The 19,972-nt window shown below is 42.8% G+C and overlaps 1 protein-coding gene across 1 annotated transcript; it reads left to right on the forward strand.

Moving 5' to 3' along the window:
• The first annotated feature begins 4,977 nt into the window (after nucleotides 1-4,977).
• Nucleotides 4,978-7,160, forward strand: LOC145799371 (uncharacterized). The gene is made up of 3 exons (XM_082888933.1): nucleotides 4,978-5,721; nucleotides 6,268-6,673; nucleotides 6,847-7,160. Exons 1-3 carry the CDS (start codon nucleotides 4,978-4,980, stop codon nucleotides 7,158-7,160), a joined length of 1,464 nt encoding a protein of 487 aa, XP_082745059.1.
• Nucleotides 7,161-19,972: the final 12,812 nt, after the last annotated feature.

The raw sequence follows: 19,972 nt of genomic DNA on the forward strand, positions 1-19,972 counted from the left end.
ATCTACCAAGAATTGATAGGGTGAATATTCATGGGTAAATCTTAGCCATAGATTATAAATTATGGATGGTTTTCTCTCTCTCTTTTCTCTCTCTCTCTCTTCTTTAAATAAATATGAAAAAATGGAAACAACTTTTGCAAACTCACCATTCCAAAAATCAAAGCAATCTAAGAACTCTATCTGCAGGGGCAAACAAATGATATTAGAAATTTCTATCATATAAACTCAATAAAAAGCCTCTATTTGAATTTGTATAAAAATATATAGATAGAAAAGAAAATTATAAGAAAAAATTATTTCATTTACTTTTCTTACATTTTTCTTTTTCCTCTCCACAAATTCATAAATCCAAACATGACCCACAACCATATCCAACAGCTCCTCACAAAATCTCCAAATACTGTCTTGAATTTTAAATTTCTTTTTGAAAGAAAGATAAAAATGGGTGAGAGGGGGATTTGTGCCGAGCTATGGTGTCGTGAGTCATGACGGCGGGTCCTGCTAGGATCAGACCATTTCTGACCGAGTTAAGAAAGAACGGCCTCTCGGCGTATTATGTCTGGCCGAGCTACATTGCTGATCGAAATGTGAATGCGTGCATGTGCCCAACCGAGCTGTGACTCAACTAGATATTCGGATTGGATCTGCAGGGGTGCGTCTGGACCGAGCTGAGCACAGCCCGGGGTGAATTTGGACCGGAAGGCCGGCATCCTTCACAACTGGCCAACTCAGATGGACCAACTTCTTATAGTTCGGACATCTCGGTCGTGGTGGTATTCCTTTCCCAAGGGATAGGTCGATCTTAATATCCCGGTTGAGTGTGCCACCTAGACCAATGGTGTGATGGATGGGAAATCCACTCCTGGCACGCGTCAATACCGTTTGGCAGTTCGACACATGCTGTTTGGAGGTTTTGGCCTTTACACGCGTAAGGTAGCGAGAGGAGAGCACTGACATCTATCTTGGGAAGGACAGCAGAGGTAGTGCGCGCACAATCCCTGAGGCTGCATGGCCAGCCTAGAAAAAGGAGAAGTGGGAAACGTTAGAGGTAAGCAATTCAAGCAATCTGAACAATTCTCTCTCTTTCTCTCTCTCTCTAAAAAAGCGCTTTCTTCTTCTTCAAGTGGTCTAATTTGATCGTGGGAGGGACTATCCGGCAACATACCGCCGGGCAGCTCACCGTCTTTCTGTTTTCAGGCCAGGAGACGTTACGTGGAGCTTGAGTTCAAGAAGTATAGAGAACAGAGAATATTTCGCCTCCGTACAATTGGCGCCGTCTGTGGGAAAACTTTTTGATACACAAGCCTTGCTCTTCAAGCTTTTTCGACCGTTTCCATGGCTAACAATGATGAAACTCCAATGTCTGTCGTCGATGGTGTCACGCTAGAGTCTATTCGACGGAGAGAAGGCCCCCCTGCTATTCTATCCATGGCGGGCCTGGAGACCTCTTTGAGAGGTGCGCGAGACAAACGCGCAAGGAGTACTGATCGCTCGAAGAGTCCAGAGGGCCGTCGACGGCGGGGGGAGTCGCATGCACAACTCCTGGAGCACAAAATCAGAGACCAAGACACCCTCATTCTCAAGATGGCGGCTGAAATGGAGGTGCTGAAACGTCAGATCAAGGGGAATGGTGTTGCTGGAGAGGCCAGCCTCAGTGAGCGCACCCCGTCTCCTCGTTCTGACAGTCGCCGCCAAGAAAGAATGCCCTCTCTTTCTCTATCACCAAGAGCTATGGGGTCGGGGACTCTGACCCACAAGTGGGCAAATCTCACACTCGCAACAGCACCTACCGTCCCTCACGCCCGTCGTCGACATCGCGATACTCTTTTTCGCCCGTTTGAGAGACCTGAGAGATGTGTTGGAGGAGAGGGCTCGCCGTAGGGAGACTCAGAGATTGCTGGCATTGCAGAGGCTAAGCTCTCAAATCCGTTGTAGTAAGGAAATGGCAATGCCAGCACCCAGAGTGTTGGCCCCAGCGCTTGCGGACAAAGAGCTAGGGAGACTTACAACTACGCCGCTATCTCCAGAAATCGAGAGTACACCACTCCCTGCCGGATTCCACCAGCCTAAGTTCATGTTGTACGACGGCAAGACTGATCCGTACATGTACGTGAGTCATTATCGACAAGTAATGGCTGGACACCGGTGCAATGACGTCTTGATGTGCCTCATATTCCTAGCTAGCTTGGGAGAACTGGGCCTGAAATAGTTCAAAAGGCTTCCGGAGGGGAGTATCGAGGGATGGCAGCAACTAGCGGAGGCCTTCGTCACCAGATTCAAAACCAACACTCGAACACCAAAGGAGGTCGACCATCTCCTGGGCGTCAAGATGGAGTCTGGAGGTTCGTTGAAGGCATACAATGCGAAGTACTGGGAAACTTATAATGAGATCCTCGACTGCCCCACCAATATGGCAATTACCCAATACAAGCATGGTCTCCCAGTCGGACATAGGCTGCGAGATTCACTTACAATGCACCAACCCGCAACCATAGAGTCCTTAATGCAACGGATCAACAAACACATCCGTGTGGAGGATGATGCCGCCTCCGCAACTGAGAAAGCTAATTCGGTTGCAGCGGACAACGGAATGCGGGGAAGGTTCACTCGGTGGGGCAGGAGGACAACAGCCCAAACGACCGGTCAAAAGATCAACGACGTGGCTCAAACTGTGATGATAGAAGCAAAGGTCACAGAAACGACCGAGCTAACGCACCTCGTGATGAAGAGGAAGATGCCAAGAGAAAATTGAAAGCGCGAACCGGTATCACCACGGTCTTTAAAATCCTTATTTACCGCATCTTGAGTGAAATCCGAAGTGAACCTTTCGTTCGTTGGCCGGCCAAGTTGGGGAATACACAGAGAGGCTTCAACTCAAGATATCGCTGCATCTTCCATAAAGAACAGGCGTACCGAATGGAGGACTGCTTGCCGCTCAAACAACATTTGAAAGAGCTGGTGGCAGCGGGACATCTGGACCAATACATAGATGGGGGTATGAAAGCCGCCCCGCTGAGACAGACCGAGCCAAACGGCCTAGCGGCCCTGGACGCAGCGCCACAAGGCGTAATCAATGTCATCCGTGAAATCATTGAACTGGCACAGGTCTGCAAGCTGAGAGGGATGATCAAGAAAGCCGAGCACATGAGGGAGGTGCTCTCCGTTCAGCCTGTTGTGAAGAAAGAAAAGACCGAAACGAAAGATATCTTTACCTTTTCAAGTAAGGACTTGGAGAAAATTCAAGTGCCCCACAATGACGCCTTAGTAGTGACTCTATGCATCAAAGACTTTGACATCAAAAGGATTTTGATTGACCAAGGGAGTTCAGTCGAAATCATGTATTATGACGCGTTCAAACAAATGAAGTTAGAGGACAAGGACTTAGCCCCTGTAACGTCTCCCTTGGCCGGCTTCAACTCTCAACTAGAATGGCTGATCGGGAAGATTATATTGCCGGTCAAAGCGGGTTCGGTCACCAAGTAAGTCAAATTCTGGACACAGGGGCTGGTTGCACGCCATGCAAGCAGTAACATCAACCTACCATCAGGTTCTGCGCTTCCCAGCGCCAACCGGGCAGGTAGAAGAGGTTTGGGGAGACCAGGTAATGTCAAAATAGTGCTTCGTTGCGATGAATGGCAGCCGAGCCACCAAAGGCTTTGTTCAAATGATAGAGGGCCCGGAGGGAAAGGAAGTCCTAGAAGACGTAGGAAGAAAGGCCGAGGAGAAATCAGTCGAAGATCTGGTGGAGGTGCGCATCGACGAGAACGATCCAACTAAGTTCTTTCTTTTGGGATCATCTTTGTCCAGCGCCAAACGACTCGATTATGTCGACTTCTTGGTTTCCAACATGGAAGCTTTTGCATGGACGCCTTACGATATGCCTGGCGTTGACCCTAGCTTCATTTGCCATCAGTTGAATGTCTTCCCGAATGCACGGCCGGTCATCTAGAGGACCCGACGCTCGGCCTTGCACCATGCCGAGATAATGGCGGAGGAGGTCAAGAACTTGTTGGAGGCGGGGGCAATAGAAGAAGTGCAATATCCTAAGTGGATATCTAACACGGTGGTGGTGTCAAAAAAGAACGGCAAGTGGCGGGTGTGCGTTGATTATAAGACGGTCAACCGCGCTTGTCCAAAGATAGCTTTCCCCTCCCGAGAATCGACCAGCTGGTAGATTTAACCGCTGGCCATCAGAGGCTTAGCTTCCTAGATGCGTATCAAGGCTACCACTAGATAGCCATGTATGAACCAGACCGAGAGATCACTTCATTCACCATTCCAAGAGGCCTGTATTGTTACAAAGTCATGCCGTTCGGACTGAAAAACGCCGGGGCAACTTTTTAGAGGATGGTGACCAAGATAATCGCTCCCCTTCTAGGCCGTACTATGGAAGCTTATATAAATGATATGGTGGTAAAGAGCAAAGAAAAGTCTCAGCACATTGCTGACCTAGCAAAGATGTTCTCCATACTTAAACGGCACAAGTTGCGTCTAAATGCCTCCAAGTGCGCCTTCGAAGTCGGTACCGAGAAATTTCTAGGTTTTTTGGTCACAAATCGAGGAATTGAAGCCGTCCCTACCCAAATGAAGGCGATACAAGAGCTGGAGCGCCCAAACTCCACGAAGGACGCGCAACATCTTGCCGGAATGGCAGCCGTGTAGAACAAATTTATAAGCCGATCTTCAGATCGTTGCAGGCCCTTCTTCAAAACTTTGAAGGCCAAGTTCTTTTGGGATGACGAATGTGGCCGTGTGCTGGCGGATCTAAAAGTATACCTTTCCTCAGCCCCTATCCTAGTCACACCAAAACGGGGCGAAGAACTGTATCTCTACTTGGCAGTCTCTCAATATGTGGTGAGCGCCATCCTAGTCCATGCTGAAGGTACCCAGCACCTTCCCATCTTCTACATAAGTAAGTCCTTGCTCCCGGCTGAATCAAGATATCTACCGCTAGAAAAATTAGCCCTGGCCCTGATGATGGCCTCCAGAAAACTAGCGCACTATTTTCATGCCCACACAATAGTTGCGCTAATTGAGTTTTCACTTAAGGTGCTCTTTGAAAATGCGGACTTTACCGGGAGAATTTTGAAATGGGCCATAGAATTGGGGCAATACGACATCAAGTTCCAACCGCGCACTGCAATCAAGGCTCAAGCTCTTGCCGACTTTGTGGCGGAATTTGCCCCTGGAATGCATCCTGTTTGCCCGGTTGATTTAGCTTGCACGGATTTGGCGCAGCCCCCGGTTCAGGTAATTGAGACAAGTAGTGGATCACAAATGGAAGAAGGGCAAATGGAAGTCGACATAGAGAAACCAGATAACTTATCGCAATACAGGCCCGACCGAGACAGGGATAGAGACCAGAATGAACCAACCAGTACCTGGGAGTTGAGGAGCTCCCAAAACCCATCCGACTGCTGGAAGTTGTTTATTGGCGAGATGTGGAAGCTTTTCGTCAATGGGGCCTCCAACAGACATGGTGCCGGGCTGGGTATCGTGCTGACTTCCCCGGACGGGCTGGTTATCGAGCAAGCAGTTACGCTCAGTTTCCCGACGTCCAACAATGATGCGGAATATAAGGCCCTCCTTGCCAGATTGAGAAGTGCATTAAGAATGAAAGCGTCAGCCCTTATGGTATTCAACGACTCCATGCTGGTGGTTAATCAGGTCTCTGGGGAGTATGAAGCCAGGGATAAAAGAATAGCCAAATATCAGGCGCTGGTACGCGCAGAAATCAAAAAGTTCGCCGCAATAAGAGTGAAACAAATAAACCGCGAAAAAAATAACACAACTGACGAACTGGCCGGCCTTGCATCCGCGCAAACAACTTTCTTCAATCCTTTGATGATAGAATTCCTACCTCGGCCAAGCATTGAGGAACCAGAAGTGTCCGAAGTACTCTACGCTGACCTGGGACCATCCTGGATGGACCCCATCATCGCCTTCCTAAAAGATAAAATTCTACCCAAAAAAAAAAAGGCGGCCAATAAAATCCGGGCCAAATCAAAGCGGTTTTGGCTCTCTCTATTTGGGGCCTTATACAAGAAGTCTTTTACTGGGGCGTATCTGAAGTGCGTCCACCCCGACAAGGTGGAAACTTTCCTCTATGAGATTCATGAAGGCATCTGCGTGAGTCATATTGGGGGAAGGTCTTTGGCTAACCGAGCGATTTCCCAAGGTTATTGGTGGCCGTGCATGCAGGCGGACGCACAAAAATACGTTCATAGGTGTGAAAAATGTCAAAAATTTGCTCACCAAATCCACCAGCCGGCCAGAGAGTTGCTCCCCCTTACAAGTCCTTGGTCGTTCGCGCTTTGGGGGTTGGATATTGTGGGACCACTCCCAACAGCTCCGGGCAATCGCAAGTTTTTCATCGCTGCTACCGAGTACTTTACTAAGTGGGTTGAGGCCGAGCCATTGGCAACCATAAAGGAAAAAGATGTGAAGAAGTTCATTTGGCAAAATGTCATCACCCGCTTCGGTATACCGAAGGCCCTCATCTCTGATAATGGCACTCAGTTTGATGGGAAACTCTTTCGTGAATTTTGCAAGGAGTTAAAGATCGAGTTCTACAACTCAACACCGGCCTACCCTCAGTCAAATGGTCAAGCAGAAGCCTCAAACAAGACCATCCTAGATGGGCTGAAGAAGCGGCTAGAAAAGCCAAAGGAAAGTGGGCTGAAGAACTCCCCAATGTGCTCTGGGCATACCGCACCACGCCGAGACATTCGACCGGGGAAACACCATTCGCCTTGGCTTATGGAATGGAGGCCGTCATCCCACTGGCAATCGACATGCCAACCATCCGGTCTGAAAGTTTTCAGCCAGACTTGAAAAATGAAGCAGTGGCCTTGGAACTTGACCTAGCTGAAGAAAGAACAGAACGGACTCTGATCCACATAGCAGCCTATCAGCAAGAGCTCTCCAGGAAATATAACAAGGCCGTGCATCCAAGGCTATTTAAGATCGGAGACTGGGTCTTGAGAAAGGTAATGGATAACACGGTAATCCCTGGCGAAGGCAAACTCGGTGCAAATTGGGAAGGGCCGTATAAGGTAACTGGCCTTGCAGGCAAAGGGGCATACCACCTAGAAGACTTAGATGGTAAAGCTATCCCCAGACCATGGAATGCAGCTAATCTTAAGATTTTTTACTTTTGAAATGTAATCGTTTTTGTTCCTTTGCTTTTTGAACCTTAGCCTTTTGGCTTTTGATGTAAATCGCTGACATGTAATGAGAGATAGCCCTATTTTTTTCTTATATTATGTGTTTTTGTGCAATGACATCACAATGGTGTTGGGCCACCATGGATGCCAGGGGCAAAAAGACCAACTTACATAGGGCCGAGCTGACTTTTACTCACCCGTGCGGAGACAGGCCGTACAAACAGTTCGCCCAAATGGAATATTGGCGTTTTGCCCAACTCGTATAAGGGCCGAGCTGATTTTTGCTCGCCCAAAAGAAATGTTGGCTTTCTGCCCAACTCGCATAAGGGCCAAGCTGGATTTTGCTCGCCCAAATGAAATGTTGGCGTTTTGTCCAACTTGTAGAAAGGCCGAGCCGATTTTGCTCACCCTAGTGAAATGTTGGCATTTTGTCCAACTTGTCGAAAGGCCGAGCTGACTTTGCTCACCCGATTTAAATGTGGGCATTTTATTCGACTTGCATAAGGGCCGAGCTGATTTTGCTCGCCTAATTGAAATGTGGGCGTTCTGCCCAACTCGTATAAGGGCTGAGCTGATTTTTGCTAGCCCGAATGAAATTTTGGCGTCTTGCCCAAATAGCAAAAGGGCCGAGTTGATTTTTGCTCGCCCAAATGAAATTTCGGCGTTTTGCCCAAATGGCAAAAGGGTTGGGCTGATTCTGCTCGTCCGATTGACACGTTGGCGTTCTGTCCAACTCGCATAAAGGCCGATCTGATTTTGCTCGCGCAAGTGGTGTTTCGCCCAACCTGCAAAAGGCCCGAACTAAGTTTGCTCGCCCAAATAAAATACTGGCGTTTTGTCCAACTTGCAATAGGGCCTAACCAATTTTACTCACCCGAGCTGGAACTTGTATTCGACAAACAATTCACATTGAAGAAGATTTGCTCATTATAACCGAGAAAATAACAATCGCACAAAAATAGATGTGAGGCGAGCAAAAAGTAGAACTTTTCATTGATTGTGCAAGCGGGATTACAAAAGTGGGGCTAAGCCCGATTACATTCCAAAAAAAAAAGAAGAGGAAAAAGAGAGGGAATCAGTCTAAATCTACATCAACAGTTTGCTCAGCTAGTCCCTCATCGGCCCCATCTGCTATAGCGTCCACCACCGCGACAACTTCCTGCTCGGTCTTTTGATCTTTGGCCCCCTTAGAAGCTTCAGGAGAAATTTGCTCGGCTGGCTGCACGGTGATGGCTTCCGCTTCAGCTGCCTGCTTAGCTTCTTCGATGAGCCTCTTCTGCACCACGCTGGCATAAGCTTACATATGGACCGGGATGAAGGCAGCATGAGGGTTTTGAAACACCTCGGCATCCGGGCCAAGGCCAAGTTTTTCCATGGCGGCTTTCCAACCGCACTGGAAAAAGATGTCCTTGGTCCTATGAACTTGCTGTTCGTATGCTCTTTCACCCTCGGCGTAACTGCGGTCTTCTGCATCCTCAACCTGCTTCTCTAACTCTATTTTATGGGCGTTGCAGAGTTTGCGCAACTCGGCGATGTAGCGAGCCTTGGTCGCCTGCAGGGCCCTCCGCTTCTCCTCATCCGCTCGGGCCAACCGTTCGGAGAGCTTGTCGCGTTCGAGCACTGCTTTTTCTTGCGCGGTCTTCAGTTTCGACAACTCGGCTGTCTTGGTCTTGTTGTCGGCGATAGCTTCCCACAGGCTTTTCCACACGGAGATCATTCGCTCGTGGGGCAAGTAATTCTTCTGCGTGGCCTGCAAAGAAAACGAAAATGTCAGGACGGCAAAACCGAGTAATGACTTGATGACGGGAGAGACTGCCAACTTACCAAAACTATCGACTTTGCGGCCGAACGGAGGACCTTCAAGTCGGACGGCTCGTCATACTTCTTCATGTCGGCAGGAAGGAGCAACCCTTTGGTCATGTTAAAACCGAGCAAGTAGTCCTTATCTGCGTAGACTGAATCGGCCGTAGAGACTGCCCGGCCCTTGTATGTCACCTCAGGCGACCAGACTGGGTGAGCACGGGAGCGAGACGATGGCTCGATGCTCGGTTGTTCAGTCTGGCCCCCCAAGTCGGGTGAAGCACCCTCGGTGGATTCCTTATCCGCCAAATGTTGTTCGGTGGGTTTCCTTCTCGGCCTTTTCTTTGACCGGCCTGCAATTTGTTCGCTGGCAAGGGCCAGCACAGCCCCTTTCTCCTGCGCAGCCGATAGAGAAGAAGTTCCCCCCGCTGCCTCTAGCAGCTGAGAGTCGCTCGGTTCCCCAGTGATCATCGACTTTATAGCCTGGATTTTGGCCATTTCTTGTTCAGCTGTCAAGGGCACCAGTTTGATCGGTGGAAGGCTGGGATCTGGTTCTGGAGAAGGTGTACGCAGGAAGTCGGTCACTTTGCTCTTGCGAGGCGCTGTGTAGCGATAGCTCGGGTCAAAGCCGAGCAGCTTGTGTGATTCCCTTTACTCGGCCGGATGTCGCAATGCAACCTTGATGGCCTCCTGGTTTGCACGGGAATAATCGTTGGCCAAAAGCTTCTAATCTGCAATAAGAAGGGCAAGTGTTAGATCGGCGACAAAAACACCAATTCAGAAAGAAAATAATATGATTCGCCGAGATGCGTACCGGCACTCCCAAAACCTTTTCTAATGTACCAGCCCGGTATGGGCGCCTCGGTATCTTCATAGTGACCGGACACTCACAAGAAGTCGTCATCATTGGTTTCTTTGTCCGAATTACCTTCGATGAGTTTTGCTCGGCCTTTTCAGACCTTCAGATACCAGTAAAGCCCACCCTTATTTTTGCTAAGACTATACTGATGAAATATCTCGGCAAGGCCGAGATTCAGACTGAGTACTCTATTTAGCTCGGCCACACCGTTTATTATTTTGTATGTGTTGTTGGAGACTTGGGTTAGGCACAACCTAGTCTGCCGTAAAAGCTCGCAGATCAGTGGTTGGACCGGGAAGCGCAGGCCTCCTTCTACAATGGACACCACCGTGAAGGGGCATTTGTCCAGCTCGCCCCAAGGAGTGTCTCCTTTCTTGGCGAGCTCCAAGTGTACATCATCTGGAATATTGTACTCTCTACAGAACTCGGCCAGTGCCCCGGGAGAACTCACCATGAACTGGTACTTCTCTATCTATCCCGGTTTTATTTAGTGGGGTGATTTAGGTCGTATCTCGGTGAAAATTTGGTCAGTGTTTGCTCGGACGTTGAGCCTCACCGGTGGTAACGCTGAAAGGGCTTGGTCGGTCCTAGTTTGTTCTGCATTATTAACAAATAAGTCCAAGGATTAGCGCGACTTCTATGTCAATGTTCCTAGTTCGACAAAAGTTTTTTGGGGCGTTTGACCGGTCCGACCCCCTACCTTTGCTCAACTATCTGGCCGATTTGGCCTTCCTAGTTCGGTTCTGGCTTTCAGCTCGGTCGAGACCTCAAGAAGGGACCACAAACCAGTTTTTGATCGGCTGAACCCCTATCTATGGATCTAAATGTTGGCTTCTCCTCGGTCTTACCTAGGGCTCGTTCTGTTCATCCCAAATGTGAAGTTCATGTGTTGAAGCTAAAGGAAACCAGTGGCTCGAAGGCCCCATCTGCTTATTTAGTTTTAGTTTTCCCTAGTGTACACCAGTCTTTTCCCTAGTGTTCATAGAAAATGTTGGTTTTTTTTTTTTGTGGATAAATTTAAACTCAAAATTTAAATGGAGTTTAAATTGAGCTCTGTTAAAAAAAATGGTGAATTTAAATTTGTATGAAAATTGAGTTTAGGAGTAATGTTTATGTAGAAAATGTTTTTTTTTTTTTTTGGTGTGTGTCGATAAATTTGAACTCAAAATTTAAATTAGGTTTAAATTGGGTTATGTTAAAAAATGATCATAAAAGTGAATTTTGAGAAAGAGAGGTGAAATAATGGGAGTGGTGTGATTTGTTCAAAAACTGAAAAGATGAGTTTTTTTATTAATAGAATTTTGACTTCAAATTCTTATAATAAATTATATTTTTTAATTTTTACTTTAATTTTATTGGGGTGTATTTATGTTTGGTTACTTTTACAAAATTCATTTCAAAGTAATAAATTTGATAAATTACATTTTAAATTTATAAAATTTATTTTAAGTCAATAAATTTGATAAAAAAAGCTTTGGGTGACCCACCACCAACTAGGGAAGGGGGTCCGAAAATTTCACGACTTTTGAGAAATCACAATACTGTATTTATTATTATTTTTATTTTTAGAATCTTAATTTATTTAGCTTTATTGTTTGTTAAACAAACTATTAAATTGAAATTCTTAAACAACATAATAATTATTGATCTGGTAGTATATATATCAATGGCTATAAACAACAGAATAATTATTTGTTTGCCGACAGTGGGAGTATTTCGGTGCTTCTCTGTCGGCTGCATCACCTGAGTTTTGGGTTATTTTGTTGTTATTTTATTCGAGTTTTATAAAACGTATGATACAAGTAAAATTGTTACAATTTTTTAAAAAGAATAATATTTTTTTAAAAATATTTTTTCAATATTTTTGTCAAAAAATATTATAGACTTTATAAATTTTAATATGATACGTATGAATCATAACTGTATTTTGATCACAACATTATTTACACCGTACCTTCAAGCAAGGGCATACGCTAGTACAATGATATAGCATAATAGTGATCTTTCACTTTAAAACAAAACACCCATAAACATGATTTATATTTACAATAATATCACTATCACGACATTTTCATGATATTTTTTTGTATAAATTTTTATATATGAATATAAATTTTCATTTTTATCTCCAACATTATACCTGGATTAGATCAATTTAATCTAAATATATTTTTAAAAAGTATAAAATTTATACAATTTTTTTTTTTAAAAAAAATCCATTGAATACAACCAAAATAAGATGATGTATTGAATTTTTGTATTTTTAATTTTTTTTTGTATTGGGTTAATTTTAAAAAACAAAATCACAAAATATTATACTTCTTAAATATATCTAGATTAGGTGTATATAAATAATACAAAAATTGCTTAAAATATTAAAAAAATTCAGTAAAAATAAAAAAATAAAAAATAAAAAACTCAATTTTTTGTGTAAGTTAAACTGAAGAAGATGATTGTTATTTTCTATGAAATGACATGAACAAAATATCTGTATTATTTTATTATTTTATATGTATAAAGGCTAAAGAATAAATATGTTATTTTAATCTGACATGGGGAGTAAGTGTAATTTTTCAAATGTAAAAGGAATCTGTATTAAACAGAAACCTCAAGGATGTCAGTGTAATTTATCCTTTAAATTTAAAAAATAAAAAAGGAATAAAATATGAGAAAAATCATTAAAATACATGAAAACTTGTGTAAAAATAACTTTCTAAAAATCAAATCAAACAGAATAATATGTTAGAAGATTTGTCTTTTCAAAATTTAAAATTAATTATTTTTTTAAAATTGAATAAAATAAAATAATTTATTCAAAAATTTATAATTTTATAATTTAAATTTATTACAATAATAATCCATGCCAGGGGTATTCCACACTAATATATGAGTTAACTTTTTGACTTTTTTACTAGAGTTAAAAAATTTCGTTTGTGATAGACTTTTTAATTTTTTTTTCTTTTGAGAGAGAAAAAATAAAATAATTATAAATTAAATGTGATATTTTATCTTATTTGACTAAAATAATATATTTTATCTTATATAACTATTTTAATCCAAAGTTGTTTCCTAAACATGGCGCGCACACAAACACATATATATATATATATATGTTAGTATGTACGTATTGGTAAGCTTGTAGCAATTTCTGACAATCTATGATCACGAAGCAATCATGTTTTCTAATTTAGACAATACGATTAGGTATGCGATCATGTAACAAATCGGATTTATACAAGAAGGGAAAAGCTTATTCACGGCGTAACTGTGAACAATTGATTTACGGTTGTCTAAGTATATAAGATTGAGTAATGAATTCGTAAAATTTGCAAATTGATCAGTCTAATTCAATTTGGTAGGTTTAGATTTAATTTTTGAATCTGTGCTCTGATTTTGCATTGAAATATTGAGGAATTGTTTTCTACTCATTAGTTTCAGATTTCATCCAGATCGTATGTAACTTAGATTATATCATACATCACTAATGCATACTATCCTCCTACCTCATTGTGTGAGTGAATTTCCGATCACACTGCCAACTTAGTTATTCAGCTGGAGAGTACTGGCAGAATAGATGGCACCTGGCTGACCTGCAACAGAAAGAGAAGATTCTGGCGGTGGTTTGTCCACCCGGGGCACTCCGACGATCAAGTTAGTATATCTCTCAAAGATAATCAGTAGTGCTAAACTCACCGTTCAGAATATAAATTGCGTACCTTAGACCCATCGGGAGTGTTTTTCTTTTATAGTTACCTCAATCCTAGTCCCCATAGAAGCCTAGCTTCAGTGGACTTCCGCTCAGTGCTTATCCTGGACTCTTCAATAGATAAAGATAAACTCCCTAAGAGTGTTATCCTTATCCATGCTAAAGTCCTTCCTCATTCTAGGACCCTTGTCCCTTATCCGCTTATCCCGGATTCCGATATCTTCGGAGATAACCTCAGCGTCATAACTTGGACACGTGACACCTCGGCTGACACGTCGGTGTCACCTTGGCCACGTGTTGGGACTCAGAAAATATATCCCTACAACTGCCCCCTAAGTTCTATTACCTCGGCATTCTAAGGTGATGGAACCTATATCGTTACTTCCTGCCAGTATGTCGGCTTAAAGTGTCTTAACTGAGGTCATCATACAGGCCGATATGTCTTTTAAAGAACAAGAAATCCATTGAACTCCTTCACGCGTATGAGCTGTCATGCATCACAATTCAACCGTTTCAGCCACGTGTCCTTCTCTTACTGGATCGTACTTGGTACGTGCTTCTAAATCGTCTCGCGTATGCATGCGCCGTCTGACGCACACGTTGTTTTAGGCACATTAATTCTGTCTTGTCGCCGTTTCAAGTTTTAACAAAACTTTCTCCCTCTCTTTGTCGCTTCACTTTTTGTTCAATCCTCAAGCTTTTTCTCTCTCTAGCTCTTAGCTTTCTCAAACCCTCCATCGTTCAAGCTTTCTTAGCTCTGCAACTTGCTCCGTTTATCACTTCCGGCGAGATTTTTACCGATCCTCCGCCTTTACAACAGTTGTCAGACTTCGGCAATCCCCATTCTGGCTTCCATTTTCCTGGTAAACCGCTGCTCCTTCTTGTTTTATTTCTTGTTGCTCTCTAAGAAGTTTTACTTCATCATTTGGTCGCCATTGCTGTTTTACTCAAGATTTTGATTTATGAATCTTGTATCTGAGCATATTTATTTCACGATTTTGTTTTTTGCCCATGTCTTGAATACTCGCACTGCTCACAACTCTTCTGCACTTTTGCCACTGTTCTTGACCTTATACCCTTCGTATTTACAATGTTCTTGATAGTCCATCTTTGTTCTTGATTCTGAAGCGCATTCTTGCTTTTCTGTTTTCCAGATTCGTGCCTTCAATCTTCGTTTCCATAGATCTAGGTTTGGGATTTGCTTATAGAACCCTCGATTATTAGGAAAAACTGAAACTATTTCCACAAATTCTTACCAGCACATACTTTAGGTTTTTGCCGAGGTCCCAATAACCCTTTTAAAACACCTTCATTCTGAAACCTAGTTCCGCCTAGTTAGGCCAATATCATGGGTATGTGGAAACATAGGGTAGATACCCCGAGCAAATTAGAGCACTTTAGATAGGAGTTTGACATCCCGGCCGACGTTCATCTGAGGTTGGCTGGGGAGGATGACTCTATCATGCCCACAGCTGATTCCATGGCCCTTCTTGTTGTAGCTTTCATTGAGTGCAAACTTCGCCTTCCACTCAATATCCTTTTTCGTGAGATCATTCACTACTATAAATTGAACCCAATGCAGCTTGCCATCAACTCCTATCGAGTTATTAATGGCATCATAGCCTTAGCCAAACAAGAAAACGTTAGGGTTACCTTAGTCGATATCCAGTTTTTCTATACCATGTCTGGCCTCAAAAAAGATACGGGCTACATTTACTACCTCAAGCCGAGATCTACAGAGTACAAAATCGTAGCCGACCTCCCAGACTCCAATAAGGGAGCTGGAGATGACTACTTCATTACCTCGGGGAACTGAGAGTTCGCTCCAGATGAGGACCTTCATCTTTACTCTCTTCCTCGAACAGTTTTTGTAGAGGGCAATGGTAAGAGCCCTATGTCCATATTACTTGTTTGATTCAAAGTCTTCGATACTCTATTTGTTTCTAATGTCTGTTTTTCTTGCAGCTCTTCCTCAGCCACCAAAGGGCATCCGTCAGTCTTTCTTTCCCAGCAAAGACTTGAGGAAACTTTTGGATCTGCCAGTCCACAAATGGAAAGCCCCTCTTCTGCTTAATTTTATTCATATGTATAAGTCAACTCTTTCCGACGTCCCCAAGAAAAAGAAGAAGAAGAAGAGTCTGTCTCTTCCTTTTGCCACAACTCCTCAAACTACCTCCACATCTCAGCAAGATCAAGGATCGACCTCTGATCCAGCCGAGCAGCCGTCAATCTCGGCTCCTTATCTGATCCCAATATCCCAGCGCCAATGTCGGCGACGAACTATTTTTGCTGCTGAAATAGGCCGCCAAAAAGTAGTTGCCAAGGATCTTTTGGCCGATATTCCTGATTCAGTTGATGCCCAATCAGCGCCAACCCAGCCAAAGCCAAAAACAAAAAGGATCAAGAAGGCTCAGCCTAAGGCAAAGGTGACTCAGGTCGACACCAAAGATACTTTGCCGATCTCGAAATTAGCTTCGAGCGAGAGAACTACATCTGCTGTTAAGAAGAGGCCAGCTGAGGCCCAACCATCTGAATCCCCAAAATCAAAGAGGCTGAGGTCATCCGCCACGACCACATCGGGGTCTCAAAAGTAGGGTGCCCCCTGGGCCCCCCAAATCACACTAGAGGATAAGCCAGTTAGGGCTAGCGATAGTGCCGATGACATAAACGTCGGCGTTGCCCTAAGTACCGCTCTACTCCTTCTTGGCGATCTCGACTGGAACACCAAGTTGAGTGAATATGAAAACTACACTCTCATGCTCCAGCGTTTTGTCCAAGTAAGTGTCTTTACTTGGTCATTTTTCTTCCTTTCTTGTACTTAGAAAATTTTCTAATGACTTTTGTCTTGTTCACTTTCAGGCCATCCAGCATGCTCATTCCTTCTCAATTCAATCTTTTGAGAATCGGAAAGAACTGGCTGATAAGAAGAGAGAAGTTACTAGTCTGCAAAAGGCCAACAAAAGCTTACAATAAAAAATGAAGAAGTTAGAAAACCAGGCCGAGGCTGCCATCAAGGCCCAAAATGTCACCGAAGAAAAAGCAGAATCCGCTGAGGCCATTAAGAAGGTCCTTGAGTCTGAAAAGAGGGAGGCCGAGGAGAAAACAGCCCAGGCCCAAAAAGAATTGCAAGAGGCCTTGGCCACGAAGGACACCGAGCTCAAGGCAGCCGATGAAAAGGGCTATAATGAGGGGTGGCCGATGTCACGGTGGATTATGAAAAGCAAGTAAAGCAAGCATGCAACAAGGGTTTTACCCTTGGTTGGATGACATTGCTAAAAAAGCTTGAAGTCCCCGAGGACTCACCCCTCAGAAACGCCGACGTCATTCCTCTTCCATTCTCTCCAACTCCAAGTCAACCCGACGACGAATCTGAGTTTGAGGAGGAGACTTTGGTGAGGAAACCAAAGGAGGCTGATGGGACCAAGTCCCTTTCTTTGAATGAGCAAGTCCTGGACTTGAATCAAGATGAGGAGGGTGAGGAGGTTCCCGAAGATGCTACAGCTGAGAAGGCATTAGCCGACGTGCTTCTTGCCGACAAGAGCCTTGATGAAACCTTTCAAGAAATTGATGCTGACCTTGTGGTGGAAAAGGCTGCCGAGGTGTCTTCCCAGCAGTCATCCGAACTTCAGACCCAACCGTCCGTCGTCGCCGAAGAGTCTTGACTTTGATGTCTTGACTTTGATGTCTATTTCCTTTGTATTTTGTACTTTGTTTTTCTTTTTGAAGTAATGTAAACTCTTTACATCGCCGATGTGCCTTTAATTCAACTCTTTTGTTTTGAATGCTTGGATGTTTGCCTTGTATGCTACTATACTTAGAATATTTTGTACATCTTTAATATATACTTCAATCCTTGTGCAACCTTCTCGGGGTGACACACCTCGGTTATGCAAACTGATGATTTACCTCAGCAAGTACCCAAGTATCTTTCTTGGTACAACCTTGGTTTCACTTGTAAATTTTTTCATAAAATTTCAACAAGTGTTTAATCTTAGTCTTCAACTTGTAAACTTTTTTCAAGCTTCAACAAGTGTTAAATATAATCTTGGTTTAACTTCAACTTGTAAACTTTCTTTAAGTTTCAACAAGTGTTAAACATAATCTCAGTTTAACAAAACTTTTTAAGTTTCAACAAGTGTTAAACATCATCTCGGTTTAACTTCAATTTGTAAATTTTTCTCAAGTTTCAACAAGTGTTAAACATCACCTCAATTTAACTTCAACTTGTAAACTTTTCTCAAGTTTCAACAAGTGTTAAACATCATCTCGATTTAACTTCAACTTGTAAACTTTTTAAGTTTCAACAAGTGTTAAATATCATCTCGGTTTAACTTCAACTTGTAAACTTTTCTCAAGTTTCAACAAGTGTTAAAACCAATTTTCTTCTCTCTACCCCCTAATGTGAACCGAAGTTCCATATGGGTTCTCATTATACATGTATTCCAGAAAACAACGTTATGTATTTTTATCAGTCACAAGTGTATAAACAAATAAATCAAGCTAAAACTTTATTTATTTACTTCGGCAAATGACAAAAAATTCGAACGATAGAAAAATTTCAAATTGCAAGTGTTCCAAGGCCTTGGCAACTCTTTGTCTTCATTATCTTCAAGCCGATATGCCCCATTGCCCAATATCGAAGTAATTTTGTAGGGTCCTTCCCAATTTGGGCCAAGCTTGCTCTCCCTGGGATCCTTCTTGTTGTCGATGACTTTTCTTAAGACCAGGTCGCCGACTTGAAATTCCCTTGGGTTGACCTTCTTATTATAAGCCCTGGCAAGTTACTGCTGGTACGCTGCGAGCTGAATTACAACTTTCTCCCTTCTTTCTTCTAAAAGATCCAGATCTCGGGCTAAGAGTACATCATTAGTCTCATTCTCTACTCCCTATTTGGTATATATATACTAAACAATTAGAATATATATATATATATATATATATTAAAAGATTTGAATAGTTTAATAAATAAAGGAAGAGGTACAAACTTTAGGAAATCACTTTGGAACCCAAAAATTTTAATTTAGAATTAAATTAAATTCCCACAATTATAAACTTTAGGAAACCACTTAGGAATCCAAAATTTGAATTTAGATTTAAATTAAATTCCCACAATAATTTTTATTGAAAAAATTCAAATGAATTTTATCTAAAAACTTAATGTTAGACTCGAAAAACGACGTCAATTTCCCATTTACTCATAAATAGTTTTGACGTTCTGTCTTTACCTCTTTGGACCCACCCCAAACAACGTTTGGGGCCTACTCAAATTTGGGCTAAAAAATATGCCTATATTAAACCATTTTTCCAACAATCCCCCACATGAATGGAATTTGACGGAGAGAAAATGCAACAACATGATCTAAATACAGAGAGTACAGAAATTGGAAATATTCTGCAAAGGATAGGTAGCTTTGGCTTTGAACCTTCCCTTGTGAGACACTATCGGATTTACTAGCTAACCAGTGAACATGATGTCTTGAACTGTTCAACCGTTTGTGTAAACCAAGACAATAGAACTCACATAGTATATTCCCAGACACAGTTTAGTTCTCACTATTGTGTTCATTTTAGCCCTGAACAACCTGGTCTTTCATGAGTGCTCTAAAGACTTATAGCCCTTCATAAATCTTATAGAACCGGCCCAGTTCACACTCACATAGGTGATACTTATGAAGAGTATCCTGCCATACTTCACTGGGTTTACCTAGATATAAGAATTATTAAAATTTTACTTAACCTCAAACGCTGCAGTCATCACTATTTCATCATAGAAATGGGTAGGAGTTTGACTTCTCAGTGATCCTTCTGAGTCAATCACAACTCAGTTGTCCCTTTGAACCTAGATCTTGGGATCTCCAGTCAACTAGGTTGGGTTGCTGTTGAGGTAACTCTTATTTAATAGGCTTAAGTTCCATTCCCCTCGATGAATTCTCAACTAACTCTCTTGCTAACCCTTTGGTTAGTGGATCCGCTATGTTGTCTTTAGACTTAACATATTCTATGGAAATAATTCCATTAGAGAGTAGTTGTCTTACGGTGTTATGTCGACGACGAATGTGTCGTGACTTACCGTTATACATATGACTCTGTGTTCTATCTATAGCTGATTGACTATCACAATGTATGTATATAGCAGACACCGGTTTTGATCAAATTAGAATATCTTCAAGGAAGTGGTGAAGCCATTCTGTCTCTTCCCCTGCTTTGTCTAAAGCTATGAATTCAGATTCCATAGTAGACCTAGCAATACAAGTCTGTTTGGAAGATTTCCAAGATACAGCCGCCCCACCAAGAGTAAAGACATACCCACTGGTGGACTTCGAGTCTCTAGTATCTGATATCCAATTTGCATCACAGTATCCTTTAAGTACTGCTGGATATCTAATATAGTTAAGCCCAATCTTACGAGTAAATCGGAGATATCTAAAAACCCTTATAATT

Source organism: Camellia sinensis, chromosome 9, assembly GCF_055761805.1.
Source record: "Camellia sinensis isolate YWXY chromosome 9, ASM5576180v1, whole genome shotgun sequence".
Taxonomy (NCBI): Eukaryota; Viridiplantae; Streptophyta; class Magnoliopsida; order Ericales; family Theaceae; genus Camellia; species Camellia sinensis.